This window comes from Zosterops lateralis (genome assembly GCF_965231275.1).
Source record: "Zosterops lateralis genome assembly, chromosome: 3".
NCBI lineage: Eukaryota > Metazoa > Chordata > Aves > Passeriformes > Zosteropidae > Zosterops > Zosterops lateralis.
Window position 1 is genome coordinate 37,479,659 of NC_139764.1, and position 19,062 is coordinate 37,498,720.

The window sequence follows — 19,062 nt, forward strand, 5'->3', positions numbered from 1 at the left end:
AAGGACACCTTAAAAATGTTTCATTAAGGAAACTGATTGTTTTTGTGAGTCAGATCTAGAGAAATGAATAGAGCATTCCTCCCACAATGTCACCTACAAGTCCTTTTTAATGTTTAATAAATTTCCAAATTAAACAGTTTTCTGTTTTCTTATTGTTCATTCTATTTGCATGAATAATACTGTCTTGGACTACAGTATAGTTAATTCCCATTTAATGTCAAATCAGTGTCACTTTTGTATTTAGATCTGTAAAGTTGAATGTGTTGCCAGCAGTTGTTCTAAGCACAGTTATATTTCTCACATATCTTCACTATATTTAGGAGTATTTAGTGACTGTTAAATACTTCCTTTCACAAAATGTTGCAATATTTTTATGGAATAAACATGGTTTTCTGGTCTGTCGACGTTTTCTTTCTGCAAATCATATAAGTTGATTTCTATCACCTAGAGAAAGTGTTAAAACTGTAATGTAATTGTAATTTTTCCTCCTGGCTGACTGTTACTCTTGAGAACCAGTTCGGGTTATTAAGATCATGGACTGAAAGAGTAAAGTAAACAAGCATGTTTTTATAGACTTTAAATGCTTTTAAAGAAAGTAAAGGTCTCTTTTATTGTTGTTTTTTTTTTAATGTCCTGATGATCAAATACTAAAGTATTTCCCCTGAAGGTTTCATCAACCAGTACAAGTAGTTGCAATTAGGTTTATATTACATTCTTCTGCTCAAAACTGGTCATTTCAGGTATTTTCAAATAGTATAGGAAGTAGATCCTTTATTACTCCTCTTTATCCCTGTCTGTGAGGAGAAACTGTGTTTCTTATTCAGTAAAGATAAATCTCATCCATGTTTGGAAAGTGAAATCTGCAATTAACATCTCTAGCTTTTAAATTTGGAGCTAGAGCTATTCTTTCCTGAATTTATACATGTATTAATATTTAGCATTTATTAGTAATTTTATCACTCAGTTGTTCTGTACTGTAAAGTCCTTTTACAGTTCTTCAGAGTCAGTCTTTGTCTTTGGCATCTGGAATAACTTGATATCATCAGAAATCTTGGTTATCATCATCAGTAAAAACTTCCAAATCACCTATGGAATGAATGAAAAACATGAACTTCAGCATGGATTCATGCAAGGCCCTAGTAGTGATACTCCTCCTCTGTGATCATTTATTGTTGCCCTCAGTTCCTATCTCTAAGTCATTATTTGTTTCTATGGAAGCCATGGCAGTTCTGTGAGAGACCTTATCAAATACCTTTTGAAAGTTTAAGAAAACTGTATTATCACGTTTTTCTTGTCCACATTCTTCTTCAAAGATCTAGGGCACATTTAGAATGCTATATTAAGTTTTGCAGTACAGATGCCAGTAATACTTTGATTTTTCAGACCTTTTTTGTAAATGGCATCACATTTCATTGATAATAGACCTGTTCTCATCAGGAGGGTGGGTATTCAGTTGAGTTTTAGTATCTTAGCACAGAGGAAGGCATGTATATTTAGGAATGGATAGAAACTGTAGACTGGCATAGTAAATGAGGAGGTTTTTGGTACTCTCTTCTAAGTATTCTTTATAATTAAACTGGATCTACAAATGTTAATAGAATTCAAGCTTTATAGGAGCTGATCTAGTAAAGTGCTACAATTAGAAGTACAACTAAAGCTGAAAAAAGCCACTGATTTTCTCTTCCATATTACGCTAGATCATGTTTCTTGCAAGCATGAATGTTTCACTTATGGATCTTAGCCTTTTCTGTGCCTTAGATTTTGGCTTTACAAAAAATGGTCTTTGATGAAAAAAATAGCATAAGGTTTTCATGCCTTTACCCCCTATTTCTTCTTCCCGTCATTTCACTGTAACACATCACTCTTTCAGTTGTACGGAAAGAAATTTTTGTACATCTGTATTGTTATTTGGGTCAGGCTCTGACCGGACTTCAAAAAGTACAGAATACAAGATTCTTATTCTGGTTTTTATTCACTCTTGATTGAAATGTTGTCTTTTGTAACAGCCTTCATTACTGTTCTGTAAATTTACCATAATACTATTATATAAATACAGGTAGTTAAGTATTACACATTTTGAAGATTTTTGACAAAATTTTGTAAGAGAAGTATGTATCACTTTAATCAATTGCATTTTGAGAATGCTTCATGTTAGGACTTCTTTAAACCTGTCTCTGTGAATTTAAAATAAGCCCTTGATCAACAAGATTAAGTAGATCACAAAAGTCAAGCATTTTTATCCTGAGTGCTTGTTACCTCACAGGGTACCTACTCTATGTATCTTGTTCTGCTTCACAAAAAGAATTTTCTAAAACTGTTGCCTCATTTACCAATTGAGTGAGAAATATGAATGCAAAATAAATTGGTTTAATGTTTGGTCATGAGACCTAAATAGAAAATGGAAAACGTTGGTGCACTTCTAAGCATAGATTCACTGGTGTATTTGGAAAAGTTGAAGAGATTTAAATTATCAACATAACTTTTAATATAATGACCAAAATCTAAAGTTGGTAATTAGAGAAGAGACAGAAGTTTAGGGAAACTGATTTGATTCTGTAAAGTTCAGGATATCAATGTGCTGTCTGGGAGAGAATGTTTTAATTGGATCTCTTCTGTGGAACTACATTATGTCATGAAAAAGATCCACTCTGTACTCTGAGAAATGCTGTCCTGTTTCCTGGCTTGTGGAATCTATCAATCTTGTCTATCAAATGAAGGCTGTGGCTTCTGTTATAGACAACATCTGGGACTGAGATACAATTTTCCAAACTGCCACATAAAAATAAAAAATATCAACTTACATAACTTCTAGATCCTTTCCTTGAGATGTTAGAAGTGTTACTCAAGAAAAAGACTTGGATGTTTTTAAATAATTATTTCTATTTCTAGACATGAAACATCTGCTAAATGGATAAGCAAACAAGTGGCATATATCTTAAGGAAAGTTTCTGGTCTTGATAGAAATTAACAAAAAAGCCACTAAATTTGCATCAATTTACATGAATTTCCAATAAAATATATCTCAAATTAAAGATACAGTGAATAAGCATTCACTGAAATCAATGAATTGGTATCTTATAAGGTCTCATTATTAACAAGCTTTAATAAACTATGGTGTTTTAAATATGCTTTCAAATTTCCTAATTATCTCTTACTTTGGCTTTGAATGGTAGAAACAGAACAAACTCAGATACTGAACTTTTAAATCAGATATTAAGCTGCTATAATAGTAAAATTTTCCTTTATTTAAGAAAGTTATGAACTTCAGAAAATATTTTTTTGGAAAAGCTGTAGCAGTACAAGATAACATATGTTCGAGTGAAAAATACTTCATTATATATTTCAATTAAGCAATTATTTAAACTGGAGGATTTAGTGTATCCTAAATCAGAAGCAAAATCTTCCAGTTTACACCATTAAAGTAGAAAACATCAAAACTACCAAGGAACAGAGTAATTTTATTGGGTTGGAGTTTTTTACTGCTTGAGAGAATGTTACAGTAGTATAAACGACCAAAGAGAAATACGTACAGATTCTTCTTAAAACCCTTTAGGGAGCAGAAAGGTACCTTTAACTGAGAAGCAAACCAGTTGTGCCCTTTGCTGTTATTGTGAAGATCCATGTCTTACAGCAGACTTCTATGTCAAGAAGCAACAGCCTAGAATGTTTTCTAAATTGGAATACTTTCCATATTATGTATCTTTCCTTCATTTGGGCTATGTAGCTGTTGTGTACCAAGGTTCCTAAATGGTCAGCTTTATAACTGGGTAAGGATAATAGTACTTTCTTCAATTTCTGTTAATCTCTGGATACCACTTATATTTTTCAATGTATTGGAATGCAATTTTTCGTATACTGCACTAATATTTTCTTCCTTTAATTCATGTGTGAGAATGGTCTGTAGTGATGGTAGTACACTGAAAATAATTACCAGATTTTTAAAAGATAAACTGAGATATTTGAAAGTAGTGTATCTTTGGGGCAAGGATTGCCTCTAATTGAATGTTTATAAAGTGCCTAATATAATCAAGCCAGGAGCTGGTTGACTGCTAGGCATGGCACAGGCCACATATTTAAGAATAACAACAGTTCCATAGTCATAATGATCTTTCTTTTGATATTTATAAGTGTTTTCTAACACACAGTTGCCAATTTCTGCAATTTGAAGGGACTGAGGCTCAAATTCTCAGTGTGTTTGATTCTACCACATCCATCTGCATCCATACCTCTGCAGGCTGGAGGGTGTGCCCTGTCTTATACCAGTACCAGGCAGCAGTGAGCACAGCTGTGGGAGGTGCACCCAGGCAGAGAAACTCCTTAGCTTAGTGCCAGAGCTCCAGGAGGAGGTGGGTAGGCTGAGGTGTATTGAGGAGAGTGAGGGAGAGACACTACTGTCACTGTACCCTGTCATCTCTGAGAAGATACAGGCAGATACACAGGTTCCACCTTCCTCCCCCAAAACAGAAGGACTCAAGGAAAATGGTGACAAGTTCCTTTGCTGGCACGACAAGGGTGCTCTGGGACTGCCCCAGCTTCCCAGGTACAAGACTCTGCAAGTGGTATCAAACAGCAGCAAGCATAATGGTTCATCTAGCATGAACATGACACAAAGGTTAAGTTGACCTGTGCCCTGCATCAAAACTACTTCCATAAAAAAAGAATCAACTGTCATTTTAATCGGAGGGTCCCATCAGCAGCTAACAGAAGGCTCAATATGCAGACTGGACCCACTTCTTGGGAAAGTCTCATGCCTCCCTGGGGTCTGCAGGGGTTAAAGATGTGAAGAGAAAGCTTCCTCCCCTCAGATGGCCCTCAGATTATTATCCATTTTTTATGTTCTATGCATGCAGTGATAAAGTCCAAACAAGATGTCTGAGGACAACCGAGACTTCAAGGCAGGCAACTGGTTAAGGGATCAGGAGTGGAAGTCATTCTCTGCTCTATCCTTCCAGTTGCATAGAATGATGAAGAAAGAAATAGGAAGAGCCAGCAGATCAGTATCTGGCTCTGAGGCTGGTGTCACTGGCAGGATTTGGAGTTTTTGGATCATGGATCAGTTTAAATTACGAGGCCTACTGATAGCTGTGTCAGAAGGGGAAAAGGATCTTTGCGCAGGAGTTAGCAGGGTTCATTGAAAAACCTTTTAATTAGATTTGGAAGGAAAAAGGCATCAAACAGGGCTCACTAGAGATAAGCCTGGGTGGAGCATGCCACTCTTCAAGGGACAGTGCCAGTGAAGCCCTTCAGTCTTACGTTTTGGTAGAGGTAGGGGATGGAGATCCATGTGGGTGCTGTGGTCACTGAAGGCCATCTTGGGCATAGTGTTCATAGACTTTTCAATTATCAGAGAAGTAAGAAGACAGGTCAGCAGAACTGCTGCCCTGGACCTAGAGAGGACAGACTTTGCCCTGTTCAGGTGCATGTTTGACAGAGACCCTTGGGAGGCAGTTCTGAAGAGCAATGGGGTTCAGGAAGGCTGCATGTTCTTCAAGGAGAAAATCTTAAAGGTTCAGGAGCAAAATGTTCCCATGTGCTGAAAGATGAGCCAGCAGATGGGCATGATGAGCAGAGACATTTGTCTGGAATTCAGAGGATAAAAAAGAGTTTATGGCCATTGGAAGAAAAGGCAGGCAACTCAGGAAGACTAGAAGGTTGTCATAAGGTTACACAGGGAGAAAATTAGAAGTCCCAAAGCCCAAGTAAAACTTAATCTGGCTACTGCCATAAAATCTAATAAAAATATTTCTACAACTATATCAGAAGCAAAAGGATGGCTATGGAGAATCTATCTCCAATCTTTTACTGGTTGTAGGGGGAGGAATAATGACAAAGGATAGGGAAAAGGCTGAGGTACTTAATGCATTCTTTGCCTCCATCTTGAGTTGTAAGACCAGTTATTCTCAGAATACCCCTGAGCTGGAGATAGGGATGAGGAGCACAATGAAACCACCATAATCCAAGGAGAAATGGGCAGGTAACTGCTTCTCCACTTGGATAGAGACAAGTCTATGGCATCAGATGAGATCCATCCAAAAGTTCTTCCTAGGAGTATTTGGACACCCATTTCCACTTAGGCGCAGTACTCTACATGGCATGACATGCCTAGAAATAAGGTTTCTCATAGTCTGGGACAGTTTCTACAGTCCAGAAATACAGTTCCTGGGAGTAGGTACAATTTGTTAAAAATTAAGAAGCAGTGATTTCTGTCAATGGTTAATTTTTCTATCCCTTAATTAATCATGTGTGTATGAATAATTAATTTTACTAATTTGTAATAATTCATAAAATTGAATATAAAAACTCATGCTTGTATGCATGACATAACTATTGTACTGAAAATTACCACCGTTAGTGACAATTTCCCTATTAGTTGAGTTATCTATTGTTTATGTGCATGGCAAGTTATTAGGGAATAAATCTATACCTTGGAATCCCAAAACTTGCTCTTCCAACCACTCTTTCATAAAAATAAATAATGCCTGTTTCTGTCTAACAAAGTATTTTCCTACCAGACACTTGGACCCAATCTTTAAAATTATATCTGGGTGTCTCTCTTCACTAAAGTAGACTTAGAACATCTGTCTGCAAAAGCGTAATTTGGAATAGCCAGCCTCTTTGCTGGAACTTAATGTGAGCATGCTGCATTGTTGAGCTTCCTGTCCACACATTATTATGCTCAGAGACAATATGAAATTAAGTGCAGCCTGATGACTGCAGTAGGGACTATTGTAGAAAATAAGAAATATGGAATTCAGTCTGTATTTTCATTTAGCAGTACTCCTTTAACTTGGATGAGGCATAATAGTGCCTTTATACCTTTCTGTTTTCTAACAGTAGGTTCAGTATGCTGTTCACAACCATGCCAAGAGGTATGAAGGGAGATTATTTACTGGTTGATTTTTGAGAATTGTCTCTGTCCATCCACACAACCAATTTGCCCTGCCCTTGGTTTGGAGATCTAACTCTGATTTTTAGCATTCAGCAGGCATGCGATAAGCACCAGAAGCAGATGGGGTACCATTCATTTCCTTAAAGAGGTAGAAAAATTGACATTGCTCCTTTGTGAAAATACTACTTCATTCCCTATGAAATGGCATTCCTGTGCACTGGTAAAACTCAGCACAGGAAATACTGAATCATAGAATTGTAGAATCATAGAATGTTTCCGTTGCTAGGGGCCTTTAAAAATCATCTAGCTCCAACACCTCTGCAATGAGATGTCTTTGATCCTAATACTTCCATTTGAAGAGGCAGTCTTGAATAAGTTACTAATAACTCCTCTTCAAATATTGTTGTGTTCTTTGCTACAGTGTCTTCCTAAATGCTTATTCATTGTTACGGTGTCTTGAATCACATATTTATATATTTCTGTGTTTATAAAACATAGTAATGAATATGGGCTTATCTTTTTCACTTCTGTCCCAGTGCAATGGATGTAGAAGTCTGTGTAACTGGGCAGAACACTCGAGTATTAGACTGATATATAAGACCTACCATCCCATATTTGACAACTGCTGACAAATTTATCCAGCTGCACAATTTCAGAAATGCTTTTATAATAGATGGATTTTGCAAGGAAAAAAAATACACGTATTTCAAGAATGACTCAGTTTTAATTAGAAGAGACAATGCAAAGTACTTGCTTTTAGTAAAATTAAAAAGAGAAGAAACAAGCGGTTTTTATGAAATGTCTTGGTGTCATAAGATTAGAAGCATGACACTGAAAGCTAAGAGAAACATCTAAGTAGGCTAGACAAAACCTTTTTTTTCCCCTATAATATTTTTTCTTTTGAAATAAGCCTACAAGGTTTGTTTGTGGGGTTTTTTTCTATAAACATTTGCTTCATTGTAGTCATTCTCAGAATAGTAGGAATTGTCAGAATTGAATGAATAAAATGATCATGAAATAAATGAGTACAAACATAAAAACACCAATTGTTGCACTAGAATGCATCTGTTGTCAACCTTTGCAGGTTGTCTTGCAGTTGTATAGTTCCATTGGCCCCAAGTGGTACTTACTGAACATTTATTTTTCATTTGTTTGGATCACGCCAGTATTATACAGGCAGTGTGAGGGAATAATGAGCTGCATTCTTTGGGTTACTGAAGAGTCAGCACAAATTGTGGGAACAAATAACAATCAGACAAGGCAGTGTTTTATAACATCAGGACTGCAATCCATCTTTGGGATCTTTCTAAGCTGGGCTAATAAAGGCCCACTTACAATTCCCAACAGAGTATAGTTTAATTAAATTTGTCCATTAGAGGACTCCTCCCCCTCCCTCTACATTTTAGAAATTAATTCTGCTTTCTGTCTGTTCTTTTTGCATCACAGATGCACTGAACCTTCGTAACCGACAGGTCCTTTGCACCACACTGAAAGTCATCCAGCACCTGGTGGTGTCAGCTGAAATGGTGGGGGAGGCCTTGGTGCCCTATTATCGGCAAATTCTCCCAATCCTAAGCATCTTTAAGCACATGGATGGTGAGTTATCCTAACAGACACTGTGTCTTTCAACTCCTAAGGCAAAAAGGGACCTGAGGCAGGGTTAATTAACAATGTAGTTAAGATTTATTACTGTATATAAACTCAAATCCATTTGGAGCTCTAAATAATGTAAACTCCCCCTCTTACTATTCCCTAAGGATGCACTGAAATTAACAATTTCATTTATTACTCCTTGCACGTACAGTTTATTTAACACAGTACAGAAGCAGTGAAGCAGTTCTATAATCTTCCAATAATTAAATTGTAAAGTTTGTAACAGTCTTTTGAATGCATTAATAAATTGCGAAGGTTTTTTCCTCTCTCCAACACATTAGTTTAGTCCAGTTGTTTTATTCAATTCTGTGCTCTCTGCAAGCAATTTGCTGCTACCAGAAGGTTTAGGAAAGATTAAAAATAAAAGTAGAGATCAAACTAATTAATTTGAGGGTCAAGAGAACCCATGTTGTAGAAGAATTTAAAGCTAGATAGTATCGAGCAAAACAGTGAAGTTTGAAGTTATTGCTGCACACTAAACAGGTTTTATTATAGAGAAAATTAGAACTAATTTATTTCTACAGTTAAGTATGTGTTTTCTTTGTAGTGCAGATCTCACCAGTTTCAGTCCTTAATAACTGGTACTATGAGTTCTATATACTGTGAACACATTTACACCACAGTCATCAGCTGAAATCAATAAGATATATATTGCTTTTGCCAATTTTAATTTTTAAAATATATTTTGGTATTTATTTTCAATTATCTACAAAGTTACTGACTTTAAAATTTCTATTATTGACTTGTGGCCATATAGATGAAAAGAAATTAATTCCTCACAAGCTTTCAAAAGAGAGTTTTCATTAAATTCATGGCATTTTAATAGTTCTCTGCAGGACTCCTTCATATTATACCTTCTGTTTGCATTACTACAGAATATAATAACTTATACCCACTCTTTAGTAAGTACAAGATTCAAATCAGATTGAAAAATGCCTGGTCAGAGACTGACTTGAAGGCACAAATGAAATTTACATTTTAGATCTGTTTAAATACATGTACGTCCCTGACTTTGTTTTACTTAGTGAGAAAAATTCAGTAACACGTAACTTCACAAATGCAAGTTATTTCTGATTACAGTTGTGACTTTCCAGAAGTTGTGGGATGAAAGGTTATGAGTGAAATCTATTGGCTGAACTTAAGCAATTTCAGTAGGACTTCTTATGAATTGGAAGATTTCCCCCTAACAGATCTAATTACAGTATCTGGCACAAAGCAAGACTGTAAAAATGACTGTCATTGATTAATGAATATACCACACATGCTTTTTTCCAAATTTCAGCCTGAAGTATCCCATAAATTCTCTTGACTGGGCTCTTCTACAGTGATTTGAGATGAATAATAGGGAAAACTCATGTGTAGCCAGGTACATGGCTTGGCAAGGCATTAAACACAATCTAAATATATCTTTAGCTTTGATTGTATTGTGAGCAAAATTAAACGTATTTTCAACATATTTTCCTAAGATCTGTGCTCTGTTAATTTGAACCTATATAAAACTTGACTAAATCATAATATTTAACATTTAAGAACTAAAGCCTCAAAAATAAATGAAAAGCAATAGCCCCAAACTAACTGATTTTATTAAGTCATTACTTTTTTAGAAATAAAAATTTTGAAATTTTTGTATTACCAGGAAAGAAATGCTATTTGCAAGGCCTACGATGTGAATCTGTTCAACTTATTCAGGACTTATATGTGGAAGACAGGGAATACCTCTGTTTCCTCCTTCCACAAAAAGATTGTTTCATTCCTCTTTTCACTGGTGGTTGGCACAGAGTCCTTTCTTCCTCTTTCTATCTCACATAAGCTAATAGACAGCTGAGGTGCAGGTGTTTGCTCCCAATTACAAGGAAATTGCAGAGACTGATCTGGGCTATTTTCTTCACTGTTTATTGATACAGGTGAAGGATGGGGTAAAGTGAAGTGTACTTCTCTCTTATTTTCTGTACAGCTTGTGAAAATAAGAACTGTGGGGCATCTTCCTGGACTTGTATGATTTGCAGTCCATTAAGTCAGACACTGTGGAAGTTTGTCCAGAATTAAGTTAACTGGAAGAATCCATGTTTTAGTCATTGCCACCTCACTGGATCAGTATCTATCTAATGAAAGGAACTCCCCCAAAATCAGCATCTGTGAATAGTACTCTCAGTCATCTGTGAATAGTACTCTCAGTCATCTGTGAATAGTACTCTCAGTAAACAAGTTTATAGTCAAGAGAATATTAAAAAGGAAGAAAAAAACAAGTATTATTAAAAAGTTAAGGCCAACTTACCTTAAGTTCAAGTTACCTGGTGACCAGTTTAGGACAAACCAAAATGATTCTTCATGCAGTGTGTGTGATGTGAAGCTCTGGAAGTCCAAACCCGAAATTCTTGAGATATAAAAGGTCTCCATACGTTAGGTGGAGGCTCAGAAATGTCATAAAAAGGAGTATTTTGCTTATTTAATAAAGCACATGTGTCATTGCTATTGGTAATTTTTGTAAATTGTAAAGAAGGAGAGTATTGATAAAAAACAAATTAGGAGTTTTATTAATTGAAAACATATAAACCATATTCACCCATCTGAGTCACAAGATACAGGTTTAAAAAAATCAATGCAATCTAAGTTATGCCAGGGGGAAGATCTGGGCCTCCTGAGACAGTCTGTGTGAAAGCCAGAGGAGAGGGCTCCATTAACTTTTGAGGAGTCTTGTTAGTGAGCAAAGAGCTTTTTGGTGCACAAAAGTGTGTTTGGTGTGTCTGAATTTGTGCCCTCTCTGGAACTTAGGCCCTGACTTTCAGTAAATGTTTCTTTTCCCTCAGGTTCCCGAGTGCCCTGTTGCAGAGTATTAAGACATAAAAGAGCAAAGTTTTGCTGGTGATGCTCTTGAGAGCATCACTCTTGTCTTGAGAGCACCCTCACCATCTGGCCAGAGTGTGCTCTGTGTTTCAGGGTTGAAGCTTTCTGCTGAAACTGTTAGCCAGAGTCATAAGGCTGGCAGGAGAGCAGGAGAAGGAAACATGAGTATATTCTAGTGATTGTGGAAAAAGAATAGTGCTGTGATACACGAGCTGTTTGTCTATTTTCTGGAGACCAGGAGGAGACTAACAGTCTCCAAGCAAGCTTCCCAACATAGGGACTATCATATATATTTGCTACTATATAAGATAAGAAACTAAAAATCTTGTGATAGTGCTTATTAAGCCTCATTATATACTCTGTAATGCCACTGTAGTTTAAATATGTAAGGTAAATGTACTCTTATAAAACTCATTTAAATCTTGTGAAGAGGGAATGAAAATTCCATATAGACTCAAATGGAAGTATTCTTTTGCATCACAAAAGCATATCTTTTTGTCTATCTTATTTTATAAGCTGTCTTTTATAAATCTGTGAATTATCTGGTGTAACTACAGTTTTTTAAAAATACAATAACTTTGTTGTTTTACAAAAGCAGACAGAAGAAATAAATAAAAGAGGAAAAAAAAAAAAAAAGGCTTCAGAGCCTGGAATTTGTATTAGGGTGCACTTATGCAAGAATGATATCTAAAATCAAAACCTATTCATTAAAAGGATTAGACTTCTAGGAATAGCAAAATTCTCCTGTTTGATTTACCTGACCAGTAAATTAAAATTTCATATATTTAGTTTAACAGCTATTTTCATATTATCAGTTTATGTTATACAGAGCAAGAGCAGCTTTGCAAATAAAGCTAGATGAAACAAAAATATTATTAGGATTTACAGGGTTGAAAGATAGAAGTGTGGGGTGCCACTGCCCTGTGGAAGGTACCTGTCCAGCATGGTAATTTCAACTTGTTACAGTCACTGTGAGGTAAGCAGTGGAAGTAGGGCAGACTGAAGTTTCTTTTGGCTGCAATAAAATTGCCTTGACACTATCAATAACTTAAGCTAACATAAACCTTGGACAGTCTCTACCTATGTAGCTAGTCCTTGAAAATAAAATTTTAGAGGTGTGACTGAGAATACCTGATGCAGTTGTATTGTAGCATTCAACCAAGTGTGAAGCCACAAAGCAGAATTATGCTGCATGCTTTACAGCACCTGAACACTTGGGAAAAAACATTCTCTTGTCTGAAAGGTACTTCACATACTTTGGAGAACTCTATTTTACAAAATGCAATAATATTGCATAGACTCTAAAGGAAGAAGCAGGACCTAAGTGTTAAATGGCAAAAGCAAAAGATTGTGCCTAGAGGTACAAGTCCTCCCTGTGTTGGAGTTTGAGTATTTTCAGAGCTGCCTGTGTATTCCAGAGGCAGTGATGCTCCTCCAAATGGCTCAGTTACTAGTAAGAAGCAGCAATTATCCTTTAATGTGATTGAATATGCTCTAAAAAAAAATCTCTTGCCCAGAACGTTTCAACTGTTTGCTTCTTGCTCTGGGAAATACAAAAGTCCTTTCAAAAGTCAGTCTTGTTCTAAAATACTTTGCATTTTGGCAACTCTGTGCTCATAAATCATGTTTTAGATTAAGAAAAACCCACAAACAAAAAAACCCCAGATGTCCTGAACAATGTTTACAAAGTAATGTATTTGAGGTTCTCCTAATTTCTCCTAAAACTGAGATTTCAGACTATTTTCAGACAAGTTCTCTCAGAGTTCCAGTGCTACTAGTTTTAGCTTTTCTTTTTTTTTTTTTTTCCCTTTTAAACTAAAAATGGAGATTCCCGGATAATTAATTGATTCATGGTCGAAATTGGCATAAAGAACATTTAATGCCATAAGATTATTGATAAAATAAGCCATGCTAGTATACTAGTAACATAAGCTGTATTCTACATCCATTTTTCACATTGTTCTTATGCTTCATTTTGACATTTAATCTTCCTATTCCTATGCATATTTTGCAAGATTTTCATTATTTCTAAGCTTTCTTTGAATTCCATCAATTATAATTTCTGAAATTTGAAAACAAAGATTCTGATGTGGCTTTAAGGATACACACTTTGAAGCAATAGGACACCACAACAACACAGATCTAAGTGAAAAAAAATAGGTTTGATACATTTTCTGGATTTTTTTAAAAATATACCTTCAGTACAAGAGGATTCAAAATGTTCTGATTCATCAACATTTAATGGAAAATATTGTGTTTTTCCCTATATGGCATCTCCTGGTAAATCACCTTTTTAAGCACATGAAGACAGATTGATTGCACTCCAAAAAATGTTATTACCATACTGGTGAGAAGCAAAATATATTTTTGTCATTCCCAACTGTGATTAATGATATTATTTCAACAGGCTTTCTATGAATTACAGTTCCAAGGACATTTATTTAGCAAATATTCTTCAATATTTTTAAGAACATCAAAACATTTCTCGTCTATGACAAACACTCATGGTCTTTTAATGATATTTTTCAAAAATGTCTCAAGTTTTTTTGTCAAGAATCTCATCTTGAAAGTAAAAGTCTCACAAAATAGTGCTTTATATAAGAGTAAGCAAGAAAGTGATCCTCAACCATTAGCATCTGTAGTCTCACCTTTTTTTGCACCAGTCAATCTCATTTTGTTTCAGTGACCACTCTTGTATATGGAGCTACAAAAATTCACTGGAACTCTGAAGCACTGAAATAGGTAGTTACCAAGATCCACCTGTATTGGAGCATTTGTTGCTTTAGTGTCTTCAATACAAACCATGTAATTTGAAGCAGATTATATAGTAAACTTCTAATGTGTAATCAATACTCTGCCAGGTACTTTCTAACACATTGAGAGAATCATCACACTTAGATCATAATTGCTGGGTAATTTCTAATTGCTATCTAATTTCTTAGCTGAAAATACAGCACAAGTCTCTGCAAAATAGAACTGATTCAGCTGTGATTAAATTGAAGCTATTCACACTTAGCACTTACTTTTAATGTGTTAATAGTCTAATTAATTCAGCATCTTGAATTTTTGATAAAAGTAAAATGAAAAGCTTCCCATGTCAAAGGATGATACATTGTATTCAATATTTTCTTTTCCCTTTTCAGTTTTTCATTTTTTGGATATTATGACTCAAGAAAATGAGTTTTCTATTGAATGACAAACAGAGTGTATGTGCATTAGGACTGCTGAATTTACAGAAAATTCATGGACAAGTAAAATATGGAAACATTAAATTCTTCCTATGCTTCAGTAGAAGCATAAAATGGATGTAACTTGATGTAAAATGGATGTAACTTGAAAGGGCTTGTAGGCCTCAATCAGCATTTTGTTTGGAAATTAATCAGAGCTTTCAGAAAGTACCAGGAGTGTGGGTATATATGTCAGTGAAACATAATTTTCATAGAGTTAAGAATTCATATCATTCTTTGCTTTAATACATTCGTTCAATTTATGTTCCTTTGGGAAGTAACTACCTTTGGAAGTACCATGTTTGAGGAAGATTTGGACATTCAGGACCAGACTTGTGCAGAATTATGGTAGCATCTGCATGTCAGTTTATACTGGATGCTAACACCTGTCTTATCAGCTGGTGTGACTCTGGCCTCCAAATGAGACAAGGAAGTGTTTAAGTTAGCTAAGAAGTCCATAGTGAAAGTATTCTTTGAGCAAATCTAATAGATATAGTACTAACAACAAAACACAACATGCATAGTTATTTTAATTATTTTGCTTGCAGTTTTTTTTTCTGGCTTGTTTGGCATTGGGTTGGCCAAGAAGGCAAATGGCATCTGGCCTGTATCATGTGGCCAGCAGGACCAGGGCATTGACCATTCTTCTGTACCTAGCACTGGTGAGGCCACACTTCCAGTCCTGTGGTCCAGTTTTGGGCCTCTCATTGTAAGAGGGACATTGAGGTGCTGGAGTGTGTCCAGAGAAGGGCAGTGGAACTGGGGAAGAATCTGGAGCACAAGTCTTTTTGTGGCTGAGGGAGCTGGGGGTGTGTATGCTGGAGAAAAAAAGACTTGTAGAGGATCTCATTTGCTCTCTACAGCTGCCTGGAAGGAGGCTGTAGCATGGTGGGGGCTGGTCACTTCTCCCAAGTAACAAGAAATAGGACAAGAGGAAATGGCTTCAGGTTGTGTCAGGGAAGGTTTAGATTGTGTACTAGGAAAAGTTTCTTCATGGACAGGGTTGTCAAACATTGGAACAGACTGTCAGTGGTGGGGTCACCAGCCCTGAAGCTGTTTAAAAGATTTGTAGATGTGGGCACTTTGGGATATAATTTAGTGGTGAACTTGATGGGGTTAAGTTCATGGTTTGACTTCATGATCTTAGAGGTCTTTTCCAACCTAAACAGTTCTATAGTTCTGTGCTATTTTTTTTAAATAAAATGCATGTACAATTACAGAAGCTGGAACTAGAACCCACAGTTCTCAACTGCTGTTTGACTTGTGTAACTACTTCATGTATAGTTTCTTCTTTGCATAACAGTTCTGAACTCTTTGCTGAACCTAAGTGAACCGCACCATAAGGGATGGCACAGATTCATCTAGAAAATACTACCTGCATAATCAGCAGTCCCAGTTTGGTGGAATTGCATATCCATAAGTTCCATAAGTCCTGGGTAGATCAGAATATCACCTGCCATTCTGCAATTCTGGATAAAGGCCTTTAGGTTTTAGATGAGTAGAGTTCATACATGTGCCTGAATTTCTCATTTTTGTTTGATTTGCTATAAGCAGCTCCCTATGGACTTCTTTGTTACTCTTCTCAGGCTCATGATTCAGTTTGCAGAGAGTTGAGACACCTACATTTGTTCTCTAGATATTAAGGCTTTCTTTGGATCTGCCCATTATAATGTAAATTGTTTAAAATTTGACTCCTGCCCATCCAGCTAAGAGTTATTCCTTCCTTCTGGGTAATTAATTTCCGTGTTTTTCATGCAGTTGGTTTTTGGGATTGAGAAGTGATTTCTTCAATTGAACTTGCACTGCCAACTTCACATAGAACTACTTTCAGAGTACACACTAAATAATTCTAAGAAAATATTTGTTGTCTGTGTAATTCTCTTTCTATATATGTTTGCAAACAAATTTGCCTTAAGTTTGAGAAGACATATGATTTCAGCTTGTCACATTTATTAAGGTGGCTTTTTTTTTTTAAATTTTAAATAGACATCTGAAATCTGGGTTCATGTCATAATTTTAAGTCAATTATGTTTATTTCAGATGTTTTTATTTGTGTGCTCAATTGGTATTTCTGTTCTGAGAAAAATACTTCTGTGAAAGTCTGTGTGAGGTTGCCAAAATCAAAGATGTGATCTGCACCTGACTTTCTGTTGTTATATTAATAAAAATAAACCCTAAACCCAACAGGTAGTGGGGAGAGAGAAACTTTGGAGAAAGGGAACACCTTGTATGGATAACAATTTTCTTTTGGCATTTCTGTCTTACCCTCAAGGTAAACAGATTAAAGTCCCATATAATGGAATGATACCGGTGGGAACATAAATATTGCAGTGTGATTAAACCACCAAAATACTCAGGTGATTAAAGTGCTTCAGGTCTTTCAGTTATTATTCTGTTATATCATTTCATCTCATTTCAAGATGTTGCTTTTTTTCATAGTTTTTGGAGAACACTCTAGGCAACAAAATTGATTTTGTGAGGCCCATAGCTTCGGACTATTGATTTATTTTTTTCTATGGCACATCCATCATCTTTGTCTTTAGACACTCCAGCAAAAATATGTATTCTTGTTATAGCATCATCTGGCTGTCCCAGTACTGATGCAATTAGCAAATGGAAATCTTTGTGTCTTTGACAGGACTATACTTGCTGAGAGGTACCCTTTTGCCCTTTGTTATTTGAGAATTAAGTGAAGTAGATTAGACATTTATGATCAGAGCATTTACCTACTAATGTAATCTAATTCAAAACTTAGAAGTTTCAACTAGGAATTATTTTTTGGGGGGAAAAATAGTCAAAGCAAATCAACCAATCAAACCAAGCCAATCCAAGCAAAATCCAAAAACAAACAATCCCCAGAACACCTGATTTTAGGTTAAGACTTTCCACTTGTACACCATGTTAAGTTCCCTGTTATTTTTGGTTTGAATACATAATCCAACATTCAGCAAATGTAAGAAATGCCAAAGCTATCATTCAACTCTCTCTCTTCTCGCTTTGTTCTGGGTATTATTTTACAGTTTCTAAGAAAAAGAATGTGTCACAGTACATGAGAAGAAATCAAATCAATATATAATTAAGGATGTTAATAATTTTTCAGACTTAGCAGTTGTTGAGCTACCCTCAAGCTCAGTTGACGCATGACAGTGATGGGGTTACTTGTGTCGACTTTCTTCCTTTGATTCTCCAGGTCAGTGGTAAGAAACGCGCTTAGGGTTGAATGAAATGGGAAAGGGCTTTGGCCAATATACAAAGCAGAGGTTGTCAAATGGTACTGTACTTCTTGTCTCACTGCAAATACCTTTTCTACTTCCATAATGCTGGGTATTGGTTAAGAAATTGATATTCTGAAGTGATTTTCTATAATGTCAACAGTAATTGTTTACATTCTTTTTCACTCCCAACAATCCTTGTGTATTGATATGTTGTTTCTTGTTTTTTATTTAATATTCAGTTCTCAAAGACAGAAGCAGATGCATTTCTGATGTATTTGTATGGGTTTTTTAATGATGAGTTAATAATCCATGGTCCCTGAGTAGGATTCTGAAGCTCTACAATAGTTCAACTGCATAGCAATGATGTGGCATTGAACTGAGCTAGGAATTGTGGTTTGAAATTAAAGTATAGTTTTGTACTATACATTATTCCTCATATTTCTCTTATGAGTATGTTAAAGTATAAGATAGTAAAAACCATGTTGATCAATTTATTCTTTGATATATTTTAAGAGAGCAGAAATTCTAATCAGAACATAAAAATTCTGAATATTTCTGTAGTTAGCAGAGTGTAAGGAAAGAATACAATTTTTAGCAAATATGTAAGAAATTAAACTGTATGCATAAAATGGAAATTTTTGTTCAAAGAATGTTCTCCTGGAAAACTCCTCTTTGGGACTGTCAGCCTCTTTTTTCCTCCTAGCATTTCCCCACATTTTTCTTTCATTTCCTAATCTCATTGTATTTTATGTTAACCTTAGTTTTGAGGACTTTACTTTTCATTTTTTAATCCAGTTTTGAGAATAAAAAATTCTTTCAGTTTTGCTGGTTTACTATTATTTTCAGTGTCTTTGGGTAAGAGAGTCCTTCAGCAAATACCACCAAAAGAAGTGAAGTAAATTTTATTAATTAACTAAAGAATTGCCTTTAAGAATTTACTCCTGTTCAACCAAAGCAAATAGGAGGGAGCATTACAGAGAAAAGAAAGTTTTTTATTATGTTTATCTAATAAATTACATGTTTAATAAATCTAACCACTGAGGGAAGTATTATGCAAGAAAATGGTATAAATCTGTTTTGAGACTGAGAGAGAATTACCTAACCTTTTCATTGTAGAGGAATTTCCTGAAATTACTGTAGCTAAGGGATATTTCTGTGATGTATATGAAGGTACTTTCTTCTGAGGATTTTTTTTCTTGAAATGGTTTTCTTTCTTGTTATCAGTTTAATACTA

The 19,062-nt window shown here is 35.5% G+C and overlaps 1 protein-coding gene across 1 annotated transcript in view; it reads left to right on the forward strand.

The window, feature by feature from the left end:
• PACRG (parkin coregulated) overlaps positions 1 to 19,062 on the forward strand; it is a gene marked incomplete at its 5' end in the record, with an annotated part of 209,053 nt that overhangs the window by 106,451 nt on the left and 83,540 nt on the right. Inside the window, one exon of the mRNA XM_083857625.1 lies at positions 8,336 to 8,485. Within this exon, the coding sequence (XP_083713751.1) occupies positions 8,336 to 8,485 (150 nt within the window). The remainder of the gene's footprint in view (positions 1 to 8,335; positions 8,486 to 19,062) is intronic.